The sequence below is a fragment of the Hyaena hyaena genome, unplaced genomic scaffold, assembly GCF_003009895.1.
Source record: "Hyaena hyaena isolate Hyena2069 unplaced genomic scaffold, ASM300989v1 scaffold_15, whole genome shotgun sequence".
NCBI classification, from domain to species: Eukaryota; Metazoa; Chordata; class Mammalia; order Carnivora; family Hyaenidae; genus Hyaena; species Hyaena hyaena.
In genome coordinates this window covers 2210874-2229679 of record NW_024080647.1, presented here as the reverse complement: position 1 = coordinate 2229679, position 18806 = coordinate 2210874, and the positions used below count along the sequence as shown (strand labels likewise).

General features: G+C 40.0%; 1 protein-coding gene across 4 annotated transcripts in view; it reads left to right on the top strand.

Moving 5' to 3' along the window:
- The window catches only part of IQCH (IQ motif containing H), a 214952-nt gene that overhangs the window by 58657 nt on the left and 137489 nt on the right, over positions 1 to 18806 (top strand). For 3 of the 4 annotated variants that reach the window (XM_039220123.1, XM_039220114.1, XM_039220106.1), the window contains exons 6-7: positions 8546 to 8663; positions 15616 to 15744. In XM_039220123.1, the coding sequence (XP_039076054.1) occupies positions 8546 to 8663; positions 15616 to 15744 (247 nt within the window). Of the gene's footprint in view, positions 1 to 8545; positions 8664 to 15615; positions 15745 to 17283; positions 17375 to 18806 lie in introns of those variants that run through there. The other variant, XM_039220129.1, reaches the window with a different exon arrangement.

Here is an 18806-nt window from a genome sequence, read left to right as displayed (position 1 = left end):
TTGGGCTGTGGCAGTGACTGACAAGGAGCATGACAGAGGCCTTGGGGGTGCCTGCAATGCTCTACTTCTTATTCTGGATGCTGGTTTCCCACAGTGTCTGCTTTGTGAAAACGTACCCACTGATGACCTTATGATTTGTGCCTTTTCAAAAATGAATGTTGGGGCGGGGCGGGGGAGGCGGGGGACTTGTGTGGCTTAGTCAGATCAGCATCCGACTCTTGATTCCGGCTCAGGAATCTCATGGTCATGAGATCAAGCCCCTAGTCTGGTTCCATGGGCTCTGTGTTGGGCATAGAGCCTGCTTAAGATTCTCTCTGCCCCGAGAAGGACAGCTACCATATGTTTGCACGTATAGGAGGATTAGGAGGAACTTAACGGAGGACCATGGGAGAGAAGAAGGGGAAAAACAGTGGGGGAGAGGGAGAGAGGCAAACCATGAGAGACTCTTGAATGCTGAGAACAAACAGAGGGCTGATGGGGGTGGGAGGGAGGGAAAGGGGGTTGGTGAGCATGGAGGAGGGCACTTGTGGGGATGAGCATGGGTGTTATATGGAAACCAACTTGGCAATAAACTATTTTAAAAAATCAAATTGCAAAAAAAAAAAGAAAGATTCTCTCTGCCCCTTCCCACTTGTGTGTGCGCACACATGCTTACACACATGCACACACACTCTCTCTAAAAAAAAAAATTGAATGCTATATTCCAATAGAATGTTCATGTAGAAAAAAACAATTCCTGAGATGACAAAAAGTTTATGATGTGCATCTCTATATATTAAGTCCTCACCATGGCCTAATGGAAGATCAGCAATGCTGAATTTTATGCAAAATTGGACTATATAAATTTGCAGTTCCATGATATAAAATAATAGTAATACATTATTGCTTTATACACAAAGTTTGAAATAATTTAAATCCCCCCAAATGTAAAAAACAAAAAATGAAACAAAATCCCATTTTTTCCAAAGCTGGTGCAGTCTGATTGAATTTGAGATATATTTATGCTGAAGTTTCCACAGAGAGACACCATCTGAATAGACAAAAACACCCTGGACCATTAGGATGTAAATTCAGCAAATGTAACAAATGACAGTAGATTAAACACAGCAATGTTGTTTTCTCACCTCATACAATTAATGGCTGTATGGCAACTCTGCACTTTCTTGTGATCTAAGATGGCTAATGTGGCTGCCAGGCTCCTGCCATCATGTCTATATCCCAACCAGAAGAATCAATGCAATTCCTATATCACTGGCCAGAATCTTGTCCCAAAGACATATCAAGCTGCAAGGGAGGCTGAGAAATGTTATTTCTGCCTGTATCACACGTTGAAGATCAAGCAACAGTCTTTGCCAAACCTGCCATTCGCTGTCTGGCTGTCTCAAGTTATGTGAGTTTAGATTTGGTTCCAGGACCAAATCCCTTACGTAAAATTCAGCTGTCCTATAGCTAAGAATATCCCTCTTTTCCAGAAGATAAAACGGAGACTCAAAGAAGTGAAATGACTTACTCCAGCACACTGCCGATTAAATGACAGAGGTGGGACTGAAACCCAGTGCTCCAAGCTCATGGTTTTTGCTTTTCTGCTACAGATAACCTCTCTAGAGAGTTCTTGTAGCTCCAAGAATGCTGGAAAGTTTTTTCTGACAGAAAGTGAGGCCCAGACTGTACCTACATTAAGTGATGTTGAGAAAGGGGGAACAGAGTGATAGGACTTTACCACGATGACAGAAATAGAGCTACTGACCTGAGCTGTGTTTGGATTAAAAGGTTCAAGAACTCAGAAAGCAAGAAAATAAAGTACAAAAAGCACTGGGCCATGAAGCAATGATGTGTCCTTTTTGCTCTGCCTCTGTTGGGCAGATTGGATGTTGCCCTGGCCATTTTCCCTTCCCGATCTTTAGTGAGCCATCCATAATATGGGGAAGAGGGCTGAGGCAGGATTGCAGACTATGGTCATGCAGGGTTGTATACGGTGGCCGTGCAGGTTTAAATTCACCCAGCAGAAGATTCTGGAGCAGAGTAGAAAGGAGCAACACAGCTCCAATTCTACCCCCTTCTTGCCCCTCAGAAATGAAATGCCACTGGTAAATTATCAAAATATTGAGATTCTCAGAAATAGTACAAAATGTGGAGAGAAGACAAGCAAGCAAGCATCCTTATCTTTTTTTCCCTTTTGACAAGGGGACTTGTTAGAAAGAGGTGAAACTGGAGAGCAAACAATATGTCTGATTCCTCCAGAGAGAAGTGAAGTCTTCAGGATTCTACTGAAATGATCCAAAACCCCTGGGGCTAGACGGAGGGAGGGATTCCTCCTCAACTAAGTAGAGCAAACCCTGATATGTTCATCAAAACCTCAGGAGAGGGGAGAGAGCCTACATATTTTAACAGAAACTGTATATATCCTAAAATGGAGGCTTCCCCAACCCAGGCCCCCAGGTAGAGAAAGATAAGAGACCCAGAGTGCCCAGTTCTCACATGTTGCTGGGAAAGAAAACACACTGGTAGCAGATCATGGGGGGCAGAGATGCTACGGCAGAGCAAGCAGATTGTCTGGGCAGAGCTGCCCAAGAATATACAAGGCGGGGGGGGGGGGGGGGGAAGAAATGATAACGGCCACTATACTGATTTATTATATAAATGCCAATATTTCACCCACAGCTAACAACGAGAAAGGAAGGGGGGGCGTGGGGGGAGAACCATGGGCTGCAAAAGACAAAGCCTAACCTAGAAAAAAACATAACTCAAGGAACAGAAGGAATTTTCTCACAATTTCTTCACATTATAGCACAGCTTGATAGAGACATAAATTAAGTAAAACTAGAGCTCAACCATGAGATGATAAAATAGCAGAACGAGATAAAAAGGGAGGTTGCAGACATAAGGAAACAAATTGAATACCAAAATACTTTATGGAACTAATAAATAAACTATAAATAGGAAGAACAGAACAGACACTGCTGAACTACTGAAATATGGGCGTGGAGAAAAGACTGTAAGCACAGCAAATGCAAAGGAAAAAGACAAAGGAAATTAATTAGAAGCCAATAGATATGCATCGTAGTTCATTACAGGCTAAGCTGCTGTAACAAAGAAATCCGAAAATATAATGCCATAAATAGATCAGTTTATTTCTTGCTCACAAAAGAGTCTACACATGAAAAGTCTAAAGCTGGCAGGATGGCCCTTCCTTCTCTCTGGATGCTGTATCATCTTGTTCCTGTGGTTACAGACACTCTCATTCCAGGGGTTGAAGCTACCTCCTCTCTATACTTTCAGCCCATAGGAATGATAAAGATATTCCAGGGTAGGCATTCTAAGGAGATGGCCCAGTGGTTACACTTATCATTGCTGCCTATGTCTTACTGGTCTAATTTTGGTCACAAGTTCACATTTAGCCACACTAGAAAATGGAGTCTGCACCTGGATAGCCATAAGCCCAGCTAAAAGTCAGGGCGTTCATTCCAAAATGAACCAGGAGAGAAATGAATCATTGGGTACCGCAACATGAGGGCTAAAGATGAGCCAACACTTAATGCACTTTGTATCTCTAAAACAGAGAGCCCAGCAAATGAAAAGAGAAGACGTAGCCAATGATATGATGGAAGAAAAATTTCCAGGAGCAAAGAAAGAACAAACTCTACAGGTGGAAAGAAAGCACTGAATCCCAGGATAATTTGATTTCGAGTGTACAGAGTAAAGGTATTTTCTAGTTAAATGCCTGAACTTCAAAAACACAGAATGTTTTAGACACACAGTCAGAAAGAAACATCAACGACAAGGGGTGAAAAGAATCAGGCCGGCGTCAGATTTCACAATATTCATTGTAGAAGACAATGCGTCAGTGTCTGCAAAGTTTTGAGGAAAAAAAAAAAAAAAAGGATGATGACCCCAGATGTAATTCAAGTATAAATACCCATAAACATTTGTTAGAAAGAACTGCTTGATAACCAAAGGCAGGCGATTAAGCAATCAGTCAAAGTTAGGAACTCAAGGAGAGAGAAGCCATAACAAAAGGACCCTTGGTGGCACTGGATCCATTCGTGTGTAGGATGGAAGCTAAACAATCCTAGCAATTATAGTTTCCAAACAGAATGTGGATATTATAAATCTGGACAATATAAAAATAATGATAAAACATTGGAAGGTAAGGGAGAGGGGATGGCGGTAGCAAGAGAGTTCTAATGCTCTCATCTTTGAAAGATGGAATATGTTGTTCAAATTTGAAATGTGATTTTAGGGGTGCCTGGGTGGCTCGGTCGGTTAAGCGTCCAAGTCTTGATTTTGGCTCAGGTCATGATCTCATGGTTCCTGAGATCGAGCCCCGAGTCAGGCTCTGTACTGACAGCATGGAGTCTGCTTGAGATTGTCTCTCTCCCTTTCTCTCTGCCCACCCCTCTCTTTCTCTCCCTCAAAAATAAATAAGCATTTTTTAAATACATGATTTTAAAAAGTCTAAAGGTTTTTCATAATCACCTTTATCTAACTGTAGGTGTTACTGCCTGAGAGCTGACCACCTATTTTTGTACAAAAAGTCTCATTAGAACACAGCCCCATGCATTTGTTTACATATTGTCTATGCTACCTACTTATTGTCTATGCTGCCTTTGTAGGGAGGAATCTTTTTCAACTCATAGAAATCTTGTGGTAAAGAAATATTGATTTGAGGTTTAATAATTTGTTGGGTTTAATTCAGCCTTTCACCCACCTATTAAACTCATGTCAAAAATTAAGTTTAATAATATAAATCCTACTTTTATAAAATGATGTATTAATCATTCCAAAGATGTCAGGGATAATGGATCACCTAATGGTATTTGGCATGGTTTCTTAAACTTTCATCTTTGTGTTTTTCTGCATTAATTGGAATTTTTATAATGAGCATATATCATTTTTACCAGAATAGTAAAATAGAATGATTTTTCTATTTGAAAACACTAGAAGCAAATATACCAAGATATTAACAATGATTAATTCTGGCTGGCAGGAATATGATTGCCGTTTTCTTTTTTAAGCTTTTCCATTTTTAAATTTTTTGAAATTTTGAAAAAGCTATTATAGAAGGTTTAGGCATAAAGCGACAGAGTTTGGGAAATAGTACTGAAGTACCAGATATAAGGACCGTTGTTCTATATATAGGATAGTCCATACCATTTCCAGCCTGAAATATAAAGCTTGACATAAAGGAGCAGCTAGAAGCAGATGCAATTTGACTTCTGTTAGGCAATCAGCACATTCATAAAGCAGGTTTCTTTAATTTGCATTAATCTCAGCCCACCATTACCCTACCTTCTGGTACACACACTATACTCCAGCCACACTGAGCCCCTCGCCTTCCATGAAGTCTTCATTCAACTGTGTGCTATTCTGCTTTGTCACCACCATTCTTTGCCCCTATAATTGCAGCCTCTTCTCCACATGATATAATTCAATGCTTCTCTTAAGATGCAATTTAAATATCACTTACTGCAGTCCCATCTCAACCTTGACTACACGTCAGAATCACCTGGGAGGCTTTATATAAATACCGAGTCTCAGGCTCTAGCCCACCTACTTGGATTTACTTGCTCAGAGTTGGGGCCCAGGCAGCAGTATTTCTTTCTTTTTTCTTATTAAAAAAATTTTTTTAATGTTCATTTATTTTTGAGAGACAGAGAGAGAGAGAGCGAGCAGGGGAGGGGCAGAGAGAGATACAGGGCTGAAACCCACAAATCAAGAGATCATGACCATAGCCTAAACCAAGAGTCAGATGCTTAACCAACTGAGCCATCCAGGCGCCCCAAGGCAGTAGTAGTTCTAAAAAGCTCCCCAAGTGATTCTAATATACAGCTCAAGTTGGGGGTTCCAAAGCCTTCTGCACTGCCAGCAGGCAGAGTTAATTGCTCCCTCTTCTGCACTCCCATTGCCCTTAGCTCTTCCATTCCTCGTGAAATTTAATGCTGATTATATTAAAGTTAGTGTCATGTACTAAGTGCTGAGTAAATGCTGAAGGTCCTACATGCCTTCTGCCTTCAAGCAAGTGAATGCAAAGTGGTTATCCTTACCATGGGAATGGGGCTGCAGAGCGGGCTCATGTCCACAGGAATTATTTCTGTAATCTCAAGAGGATGTCAACCCCCAAGTGTAACCCTCTGCTCTATGCCCCTACACACACACACACACACACACACACACACACACACACACGTACACACACACCCCTTGGGTCTGGCTTTTACATCACTGAGATCGATTCAATTGAAACAATTAAAAGAGGCAGCGTTATGAACCTGCTGACTGCCTAGCAGAATCCGAATATTATCTGCCTTCCACCCTCTCCTCTGTGTCATACTTTGCATTGTGTTTATGTTGGATCCTGTGACTTTGGCTTTCAAGAGCAGGTTGTTAGGGGCACTTTGTCACAGGCTTTCAGAATATCCAGATAAATGATGCTCTGTGCCCTGAAACTGCCAAACCTGTATTTTATGTCTTCACAACGCTTGACAATTTTAAGTGGAATCTTTCTCTCTTCCTCCGACTTACCTTTGCCTCCCTGACCCTGGTACCAATCAGACAAGTGGAGACCCTTCCATCTCTGCTACTGAAAATCAGCTATGCACAGGCCTTGTCTGGGGTGCTGTACTTTGGGTAATTAGCTAAGCCTCCCTGATTAGGAGATCCTGGAGGCTACTTGTGGGGGGAGGTGAGGTGGGGCAAGGAGAGCTGAGGATGGGAAAGAGACCAAGGTGGATGGGCAAGATGAAAGTTCCAGAATAATGCCATGTGCACATGAGCCCTTGCTTTGTTGAGGCAAGGCCTGTGGCACTCTCCTTCTCTCCTCCAACTCACCTGGAAGGAAGGAGACTGCACTGACAGCCTACCTTTTCCTGTTTAAAAAAAACAAAAAACCTACTTATAGGGGTGCCTAGGTGGCTCAGTGGGTAAAGCCTCAGAATCTTGATTTTGATTCAGGTCATTACCTCACAGTCCGTGAGTTTGAGCCCTGCATCAGGCTTTCAAGCCTACTTGGGATTCTCTCCTTCTCTCTCTGCCCATCCTCCACTTTCTCTCTCTAAAGAAACAAACACATAAACATTAAAAAAATTTTAAAAACCCTACAGATAGTCATTTTATTTTTTTTTAAATATTTTTATTTATTTCTAGGAGAGAGTGAGAGAGACAGTGTGAGCAGGGGAGGGTCAGAGAGAGAGGGAGATACAGACTCTGAAATAGGCTGCAGGCTCTGAGCTGGCAGTCAGCACAGAGCCCGAGGCGGGGCTCGAACCCACGAACCGCGAGATCATGACCTAAGCGAAAGTCAGACACTTAACCGACTAAGCCACCCAGGTGCCCTCAGATAGTCATTTTAAATTGTGTTCACCAAACATTTTGTGCTCACAGATTGGTAGCTGCTTACAGTTTCCCTTAAGCCCCCCATCCTGGCAGTGGGACTAACACCTTTGTTCACACATTTTTCAGCCACTAGATATTTATTTTGGAAAGTGGTTTTCTCCCCCCACCTCTCAATCTTGATGAAATTTCCCTTTCGTTTCCCTTGATCTTGATGAGCAAAACAAGGTATGGTACAACCAAGTCCAATGGCAAATTTCACTAATGTAAAATCAGATTAGTCTTAAACTTGAATAATCTGTGTATTTCTAGTATACTGTGTAACCTTAAACAAGTCTACTAACCTTTCTGTCTTGGTTGTTTATGAGTCAAATAGCAAATTGTTACCCATTTCCTTTAGAAGTCATGCAAATTAATTAATGTTTGGAAAATGACTGGAAAATTTAAATCAGTCTATAAATACAAAACAGTTGCATCTTCCCTGCTGAGAGTGCTCAGGTAATTCATAACCTCTTATAATGAAGGTAAAAATAGTATACTTGAGCTATACCATTAAATATGATTTATATGCAATACATATAGTCTTTAAAAGCTAGAAACCATTTAATAGAAAGAATTCATATTTCATAACTATAATAAAAGCATATAATGACTCTAGAAAAGGTAATCATCTACTGTAATTGATCTAGATATCAAGTCTTTAACCCTCTCTGAGATTTTCAAGAATCCACTCAAAGTTCATTTTTAACCTGTTAATGTTGACCGATACATTTATCTTTAAATTCTACCAGTTTGCTCCTTTTTTTCTGTTTGTTTTTGTTTTTCTGTCAAAACTCTAATATGTATTTCCTGGTAAAATTGCCTGTACAAAACTTTGCTGTATTCAAAACCTCCTCTGTCAAGATTTAGCACTTTTATATCGTAGTCATTAAAACTGAACAAAATCTTAATATTTCCTTTATTAACTACTCTAGTGACTTTGCATAGTGGAAATCACAACATGTTAATTGGATTTAATTAACTATTTTAAATTACACAAAATCCTGACAGTAGACAGTAGCACAGGGTACTCATGAGCAATAAAATTGGAGCTGCTATTGCTACTTTATTAAAACTTAATGAAACTATTCATAATCTTATTTATTGTTTATAAGAAGAAAACTGTTCATTTTGAAGGCAAAAATGCCTGCTGAAAACAAATTTTTTGATCATCTAGGTGAAGGTTCAGAAGTTAATAAAAGGGTCTACCATATCCAACCTCACCATTCTGCCAGCTTCTCATCAGAATCCCTATTTCACTCCCATACCAGTCTTACAAACGGATGCCAGAAAAGGTTAGTGATTCAATGACTATTTTATGTGCTTAGGAATATATGGGAAAGAGTGTTGAGGTAGAATGGGGGGTAGGGCTGAATTTGAATTCAGGCTCAGCCACTAATTCTCCTACGTGTCCTTAGATAAGTCAGATCCTTGCTCTGGCCTGAGTTTCCAACTCTATAAATCAGAAGTTGGACTAAACAATAACTAGAGTCTCTTCCACCTCAAAAACCCATCATTCTATGAATTTCATATTGATTCAGATGTTGGTGTTATTGGGTGTTAATATTATTATTGTATTTACGTGGTATTATTAGAATTTTTCAAGCCTCTGAGCAGATAGTTTCTGATGCTATTTTGGTAGCTTTTAAAAATTTTTATTTCAATATACTATTATGCAAAAATATGAAGCCATAATTAATGTAATCGGCATTTCAGCCATGCATGTCTTAGTCTAAATTCTAGTGTTTGTGAACTCAGTGGATTTCTGGTTTTTAGATTTTTTTTTTAGAGCTAGAGAGCACATGTACATGCATGAGAGTTGGAGAGGGACAAAGGGAGAAAGAGAGTCTTGAGCAGGCTCCATGCCCAACACAGAGCCCTATATGGAACAGATTTCTAGTTTTTAAACAAAAGGTCTTATCGTCTTCATCCCAGTGTGTAGAACCATTTCTAGCATTTTGGAGATACTACCTGTTGGTGGAATGAGTAGGCAAATGAAAGAGTAAGTGAATGAATGACTAAGGACTGAGTATTGTAAATATCCTCTCTACTTCTCCCTGCTACTTAATTTAATTGGCTGAAGTATTAAAAGTGCCCTAAGTGGATCCCCTTTTGTATCGCAAATAAAATCAAGTGAGATGGTCTTTAATTATTCCCCTCTCACCTTCTGTCGTCTGGAATATTTTGGACTAAAGTTGGTTCCCAAGGGTTCTCTCGGTCCTTGGAGATGTGAAGTTCTCTGTCTTGTCCACTCCTCTACTGACCTGTTGGTGGAGGAACAGCAGAACTCAAGAGAACCCAGCATCATTATAAGTCCACTAATGTGTGAAGCTCACAACTGTAACTGTTACTTTTCTAGTTATAAACCATTATTGTTCAGCAATCTTTATGATATACGGTTTTACTCAATTTACATATTTACTACCTGTGAATACAGAATAACTCCAGCAGAGTTCTTGCTTTAGTACCATATTATGTTCTTCCTAGATCAAATTAGGATGAATGAAATAGTGAATGAATGAATCAATAAATCAATGAATCAATGAATGTCCACTTTAGCAATAGACATAATGAAAAAATTGCTGCAAAACAAAAGTGAATCTAGAACCATGGCAACTTGGTCCAGAAAAAAAACACATTTTCATCCCTCAGTTATCTACCAGAGAACACGTGGCCTTCCATAATATTTGTAATTAATCAAGCCAATTAATCAACATATATTTATTGAGTGCTTACCATATGTCTGCTACTGTGCAAGGTAATGTAAGTGTCAGCAAAGCACAAGCCACAGTAATGTAGACAGTGTCTAGTTTTGTACATATTCCCGATGTCCTTACCTGACATTTAAGCTTCACCTCAGATCTGCACATGTCCAGCACGAGGCGAAAGAGTAACAACATCCAGAAGAGAGAGTTGTTTTGGAAAATGCAGGACGAACTTCCCAACTTTTTCTTGAACTCTCTTGCTATATCCAAAAAAGAAAGAAAGTAGTTTATTTGTTTTCTTTTTTTAATGGTCAAGAATATAAGTCTTGGGGTGCCTAGGTGGCTCAGTTGGTTAAGTGTCCATCTTTAGCTCAGGTCATGATCTCTTGGTTTGTGAGTTTGAACCCCACGTCGGGCTCTGTACTGACAGCTCAGAGCCTGGAACCTGCTTCGGATTCTGTGTCTCCCTCTGTCTCTGCCTCTCCTCCACTGGCTCTGTCTCTTTATAAGTCTCACAGTACACAAACCAAACTTTCAGGCTGTGTGCAACCTTAGGCAAGTTGCTCTCTGGCCTTAGAATCAACTCCATACTCGACAAATAAGGCAGGCCTGACCTGGATCTTTATGCTCCCGCCACATGGGCCTTCCTGCTGGTCCTCATCAGGCCAAGCACATTTTCATATGGGCCCTCTCAAGTGCCTCTATCTCTGCCTGGAAAAGTCACTTCCTTAAGTATCTGTCTTTTCCTTCATAGATGACCATGATCTGTAATGAAATATTTACTTGTGAGTTTATTTAATGTCTTTATCCCTCCTAGAGGCTCTATAAGTTCTCTCTGGCTTACCACTGCATCCTCAGCCCTGACACCTAATAGGCACTTAACAAATATTGGTTCAATGAATGAACTTCTAATCCCTAATCTATTCAATAGGAAAGTAAGAGTGCTATGAAAGTTTAAGGAGACAATGGTGTTAGGAGATAATTTCCCCAAATAGGTAAAATCATGGATCTCATACAAGTGTAAAATGAACACAGGTGAAAGATTTTATTTATTTAACTCATCAATTAAAAGAGAGATCTGTAGGCTGTCACAACTGGTTTAAAGAGAATCCAAAGAACACACATTTGTAGATCAGAAATATTAAAATAAATTTGCAAATAGATGCAAAATTGACTTTTCTATGGGAAAAGAGTGTCCCTTCACCAGATACAATTTATTTTTAAGTTTATAGATAAGAATTATTTGTATTAATATTAGTTTTTGTATGGTTTTGTTTTGTTGTTTGGGGTTTTTTTCCCCCCACAAATTAACCTTACTTAATCTCTACTGAGTTGTGAAATAGTTCAGTCAAAGACTAGGTCCAGATAACCCCTGGAGCTTCCAGCATTCCATTCAAAACGTATCCAGTAATCTCTTTTGCTTATTCCAAAACTTAAACAAAAATATTCCTATAGTCTTCCACTATTTTTTTGAAGTTATTTATTTTGAGAGAGAGAGAGAATGAGAGGGGCAGAGGGGCAAAGAGAAGGGAGAGCGAGACTCCCAAGCAGGCTCCACGCTGTCAGGATGGAGCCTGAAGCAGGGCTCAGTCTCGCAAACCATGAGATCATGACCTGCACTGAAGTTAAGAATCGGATGCTTAACCAACTAGGCCGCCCAGGTGCCCCAGTCTTCCACCATTTTGATCAAAGTGATCTCAACAACAACAACAATAAAAAATTCAAAAAATAAGGCTGGTCTCATTAGGTTTGTCCTGACTATGTATACATACATGTGCAGCAAGAATATTAATTCTCTATCTAGGCCATCTTAGATTTTCTCTGCTGGAAGTTTTCATAAAGAATCTCAGATTGAACTTTTTAAATACTCTATTATTTGCTACTTTAAGGCTAGGAAGTCAAGCCCAAGAAACTCTGCCTGTCACATTTCAACTACAGGATCTATAAATGTGAGTAAATTCCTCTTTAGACGTGCTGCAGTATCCTAAGCCTCTTGGGCCTGCCTGAACATGACCTTCTGCACCTGTAAGGATGAAAATCCTATAAGCCATGTACCAGGCCAGCATTTTTGGAGGGCTTTGGAATCACTGGCTCCATAAAGTCAACTTTATATAGTCCTTTAAAAATTACTTGTCATTCATGATTAATAAGTATTATTCTTAAATATGAAATTCCAGGCAAGATCTTAGTTGCATAAGCAATTTTTCCAATTATAGCTTAGTAAAAAGAACAGATTTTTACTGAAACTGTGCAAATAACAATCTTGCCATGAAAAGTAAAGAGACTCAGTGAGAGTTTCTGAATTTGGGAGATGGGGGGGACACATTTAAAGTATTAGAAGTTTGATTTCCTTACTTTCTAAAAATATTAAGAATATTCAGTTTACATAAGCACGTATTTCTCTCTGTAAGTTGATCTGAGCAGAGCTCCTTTAATTTGAGACATTACAGTCTAATTTATTAATACCATCTGGAGACAGGAAAACATTCTACATTCACAATGAGAGATAAAGGCTTTTCTGAATTATAGAAACACAGACGTACAGATACAGGCAGGGCTTATAGTTTCAATTCTACAATTTCAGTTACAGATGAAAAATAAACACAGAAATACACTCACTGGTCCAGATGCCAAACATTTAGTCTCCTTCTCTGTGGACATGACATCCCTGGCTGACTTGAGCTCAAAATACACACGTGGGTGAACAGAAGACTAACAAACTGTATTCTCTATTGTCTCTCACTCAAGGGGGAATTAGATCTCCATAAGACATTAATCCATTTATGGAGATCACCAAATTCTCAGTCACTAGAGCTACCAATAAGGAATAACTCGGCATAAATGAACCCAAAAGATAAACAAAACAAAAAATTAGTAGGGAGTAATACTAAAGTTAGAAAAACAGTCAGTAAGGTTCTATTGCCACTCTGAATTCACCTGCAGGAGCTAAGAAAATACATGTCTGAACTCGGTTCCTGTGAGGTACACCATTTCTGGCAATGTCAGGTGAATCATTCGCTCATCTTGCTGAGGTCTCCAAAGTTATTAAAGGATATATATTTTATTTTTTTTAATGTTTTTTATTTATTTCTAGGAGAGAGAGACAGCGTGAGCAGGGGAGGGTCAGAGAGAGATGGAGTCACACACTGAAACAGGCTCCAGGCTCTGAGCTGGCAGTCAGCACAGAGCCCGACGCGGGGCTCGAACCCACAAACCGCGAGATCATGACCTAAGCGAAAGTCGGAAAGTCGGACGCTTAACCGACTAAGCCACCCAGGCGCCCCTAAAGGATATATATTTTAAAGTAAAACCATGACTCTTATACAACTATGAAATGAACACATCCAAGATTTTATTCAACTCATTGATTAAATGAGGGCACCAGTAAGATGTTACAATTGGTTCATAGGAGAATCCAGATAACAGATACCTTTATAAATGAAACATACTGAAATAAATTTTCAAATGGGCACACAACTGACTTTTGGGGGTTTATCTGCATGCATATGAACAAGAAATCTATGCATTGCTTTCAGTTTTCCATAAATTAACCATAATTTCCAGAAAACTGTAAAATAGACGAATCGAAAGCAGAGGTGATTATAGGGCGAGATAATCTCCAGAGGCCCCAGCATTTGGATGAAAAGATACCCAGCCTCTTTTGCTTATTCCAAAGTATTAACTTCTTCCTTCCAATGCTAAATGTACACACATGTGTTTATCTAAGATTAAGTGAATCACTCCAACCAGTAGTACCAAAGTAAAGGTTATAATCAAATTCGTTGGGATTCCCTCTGAGTTTGGTAATGAAAATATATTGAATTAGAAGATCTGTTTTTCACATCTGCCAGTCAGGCATAGTTCTTGGACATGGGATTTGATATTTAAAGGTGGAAAATATTTGTGAGGACACAGAATCAGTCTTAACATTTTAAAGTGGCTAAATCCAGTGCTATAAAAATTAAAACCTGAAGTCCTAATTTCAAAAGGGGCTTAAAGAGTTGTACTCTGGATTAGCACTTCTTAAATTTTTAAAGTACAAAAGATTGACCTGGCGTGCTTACTGAAAATGTGGATTACCGGGCCCCAATTCTCCTGGATCTCAAACTTCAGGACACATGAAGTATGTCCTGGAGGCGTCAATAACACAGATTCCCAGGCCCTGGCATCAGAAGTTTGGACAGGCCCAGGAATCATTTTTTTTTTAATTTTTATTTATTTCTAGGAGAGAGAGAGAGAGAGAGACAGCGTGAGCAGGGGAAGGTCAGAGAGAGAGGGAGACACAAACTCTGAAGTAGGCTCCAGGCTCTGAGCTGGCAGTCAACACAGAGCCTGACGCGGGGCTCGAACCCACGAACCGCGAGATCATGACCTAAGCGAAAGTCGGACGCTTAACCGACTAAGCCACCCAGGTGCCCCGCAGGAATCATTTTTAACATGAAACTCTCCCCCAGAATGACTCTGCAGTAAGCAAACTAAAGATTTCTCTTTGGAGTCACTGTTTTACGAGTGAATTCTTCTGCTCCCCAACCCCTCGGCAATCATTCCTCTGATTCCTGTTAACACTAGACTTTAACATCCTTAATAACAACATAGCATGGTCATAGAGGGCCTGAGGCAAATGGGAACAATATTTGTTCCTCTTAGGACCTGTGCCAACTTCTTCAACTTCGCCCAGCTTGGTACACAGCTTGCAGACAAGCATTTCCTTGAGGCCCCCAGTTCTTTTCCTTTTCCTTCCTATTACACGAAAGCAACAAGACGCTGAAGCCCTATCACAAGTTTGTTGCACATACTCCCTGGCTTCCTGGGTTTCTGGCTTCAACACAATAGATCCATCTTAATGAAAGTATTGTCCCTGCTAGAAGGCTTTGCTCAATTATTCATTGATTCATTCATTTGTTTATTTATTTAACAGTCTCTTGTCCTTAAAAAACCCTGGTACCAGCCATGCTGACATAGTATGAGTTCTAAGAATTGTAAATTAGTTGCATTAATACTAACCATGTTGCTTGGTTACACTAAATTAATCCATTTGGGTGATCACATCTTCTGGTGACATGAGAAATGTCTAAAAATAACTTTCTTTTATAAAACATGACTCATTGTAACAACAGGGGAATAGTTTTAAGCACACAGATTTTCTTTCTTTCAGAACATAACATCTCTATAGTTATGATGACCATGTACCTGATTTCTCCAAATTTTAAAAAGAATAACAAGATTATCAGTAATTGAGAATGTTACATATAAAGAAGTTTTCGTGTGCCCTGAAATTATATGTCTACTTTAAAATGAAATTATCATAATCCAAGTTTATTTCATAATACAGCTATTGGAAATACCATATTTTCCTTGGGTTAGAATTAATGGCTTAAATGAACGTGTATTATAGCTGTTGTTTCATGCAGAGAATGAAGGCACTAGATGTACTCTCACAAATAAGATGAATAGAGTAAGTTACACTTGTGAAATTGATAGAGCTCAGACATTGTAGAAATGCTTGGTGTTAAAACGATATTCTTCTAACTTTCCATTTCAGGGATTTTAAATATGATAGAACGAGGACTGATTCCACCAACAGCAAGGATTACCTTTCAGAATCCACCCATTGTACCCAGAGCAGCTCTTCTGCATAATTTTGATGAAGCACATAAGATTCCGCCTCCAGGTAAGATAGCCTTGCCTGTATACAGAGTTACAGATACACAGGAATTACCCCCTTACCAAAATCTAGTCTTCCAGTATCTAACTTTTATCTCAACAATAGGACAGGATGAAAGATGTAACAGTTCTGAGTCTCACTCGACTGAATAAAGGAACTTCAGTCTCTTTGTCAAATACCTACGAAGGGCCTATATTTGTCTGCCTGTTAGAAGGGTGGTATTTTCAAGAGGCTTGCAGCTTGGATGGGAAAACAAGACAGAACAAAGATAATACAAAGAAGCATAGCATAAAAACCCAGTGGATGTTAAAATCTAGCTCTACAGGTGTTCTGAGGAATGATAGAGGCCGGGTGAGATAACTTCAAAGAAGAGCCTGGATGAAATCGGGTGTTCGAGAAAAGTGCCCACCTGGGAATCTACTAACTAGTTGCAGAATCTCAGGCAAGACATTTACTTTCTCTGGGTTCCAGCTTTCCCAGTTATAAAATGAAGGGGTTTGGGCTAAACTAATTTATCTGGTCAACAAATGTTTGTCGAATGCTTGCTTTATCAAAAGTAGCATTTAAGTGCTGGTGACCCAACAGAGAATAAGTCAGACAACATTTCTGTCTCCATGGTGCTTACATTCCAGTGGGAGATACAGATGACAAGCAGGTGAGTAAATGAGAATTTAAGCTAGTGATAAGAAATAAAACAACAAGAATGAGAGTGGTAAGGAGGTGGTTCTTTTGCTTGTGAGGGGAGGGTCAGGAAATGCCTCTCAGAAGATGTACGAGGCTTGATTTGAGGTACAAATGATCAGAAGCCACTTATGTAAAGATCTAGGGGAAAGCATTTTCAGATACAGGCCAGCACAGATATAAGGGCCTAAGGATGGGGGGGTGGGGCCGCCTGGGTGGCTTAGTCGGTTAAGCGTCCGACTTTCACTTAGGTCATGATCTCACGGTTCGTGGGTTCGAGCCCCACGTCGGGCTCTGTGCTGACTGCCAGCTCAGAGCCTGGAGCCTGTTTCAGAGTCTGTCACTCCCTCTCTCTCTGACCCTCCCCTGCTCACACTGTCCCTCTCTCTCTCTCCTAGAAAAAAAAAAAAAAGGGTCTAAGGACTAAGGAGGGAATGAGCAAGGCTAGTGTGGCTGGAGAGCCAAAAGCCAGAGAAAGGGAGGGAGGAGTTGAGGCTGGAGAGATAGAGAGGGATGACATGATGTAGGCTGGAGCAGAGACTATAAGTTGTCCTCAATATTCATTCTTCCCTACTCCCACAGTAATGGAGTCATGGGTGGGCACATGTCAGGTTAGCGGAAGACTACATTTCCCAGGCTTCCTTTCAGCTAGGTGTGCCATGTGACCAGGTTCTGGGCAAAGAGGATGGAAACGGAACTTCTGGCCATTAGGAATACTACTACTATAAACATTCTTGTACATGTCTTTTAATGTACATATATATGCATTTCTGTTGGATAATACATGTCAAAAAGTAATTTCTGAGTCCCTTTTGGGAAGGAAAACTTCTGAGCCTCCACCTATCCTTTTCTCTCTCTGGCTAGCTGGGAGGCGGATGTGATGGGCCAACACGTAAGAGCCAGAGATGGAACTCTATGTTGCACCGCCACGTCTGGCAGAGCTGCCCTGCCAACCTGGGACTGTCTTCCTTTCATCTCTTGTGTGAGAGAGAAATAAACTCTTCATTTGTTTAAACCACACCATATATTTTAGGATCTTTCTCTGTAAACATCTTTGAGTATAGCAGAACCAGCATGGTCACCTTTCAAACCATGATGAAGAGTTGGATTTAATCATAATTCCAATGAGAACTCAATGAAATGTTTAAACAAGAGGAAGTGACCTGATTTATATTTTAATAGAGGAGCAAGACTAGATAAAGGCTGTTTTGGTAAACCAGGTGAGAAATGATGGTGGATTTGAGGAGGTGGCAGATAATTTGAAAAGAAGTGAACAAATTCAGGTAGAAATTTGGAGGTAAGCCATGAGGACTGGCTGATGGGTAGGAGGGAAAGAGAAGCATCAAGGATAAATATGTATAAATGTATGAATGTACCCCAATTTTGTATCCATTCTACTGTTGATAGGAATTTCAGTGGCTTCTAGTATAGGGCCTTTAAGAATAATACTACTATGAACATTCTTGTACACGTCTTTTAATGTACATATATATGCATTTCTGTTGGATACATATCAAAAAGTGGAATTGCAGGGTATCTGGGTGGCTCAGTCAGTTAAGCATCCGATTTCGGCTCAGGTCATGATCTCACAGTGTGTAGGTTTGAGCACCGTGTCGGGCTCTGTGCTGACAGCTAGCTCAGAGCCTGAAGCCTGTTTTGGATACTGTGCCTCTCTCTCTCTCTCTCTGACCCTACCCTGCTCATGCTGTCTCTCTAAGAAACAAACAAAAAAAAAAACATTAAAAAAAAAGTAAAATTGCTTCATAGGGTATACATATGCTCAGCTTTAGTAGATATTGCTAAGTGATTTTCTAACATAATTATGCTGATCTATTTTCCTACTAGCAGTACATGAGAATTCCAGATAATATACATCTTTGTCTACACTTGATTTCGGTTTTGTTTCTTTTTAAAATTTTAGCCATCCTGATAAGTTTGTTGTGGTATCTCTTCATGGGCTTCATCTTCATTTCTCTGAAGATCCATAAAGTTGAGCAGGTTTTTTGGTATAGGTGTTGGTCAAAAGAGTATCTTCTTTTAAAAAGTGATTCAAGACTTTAACCTATATTTAAAAAAATAGATTGTCTTGTTGCGTCTGGGTGGCTCAGTTGGTTGAGCATCTGACTTCAACTCAGGTAATGATCTCATAGTTTATGGGTTTGACCCCTGCAGCTGTGCTGATAGCTCGGGGCCTAGAGCCTGCTTTGGATTCTGTGTCTCCCTCTCTCTCTGTCCCCCCCCCGCCCCGCCCCAATCATGCTCTGTCTCTCCCTCTCTCGAAGATAAACATTTAAAAAAAATTTTTAATGGGTTGTCTTTCTTTTTTCTCAGTTATTTATAGAAATTATCTATGCATTCTGGGCGCCTGGGTGGCTCAGTCGGTTAAG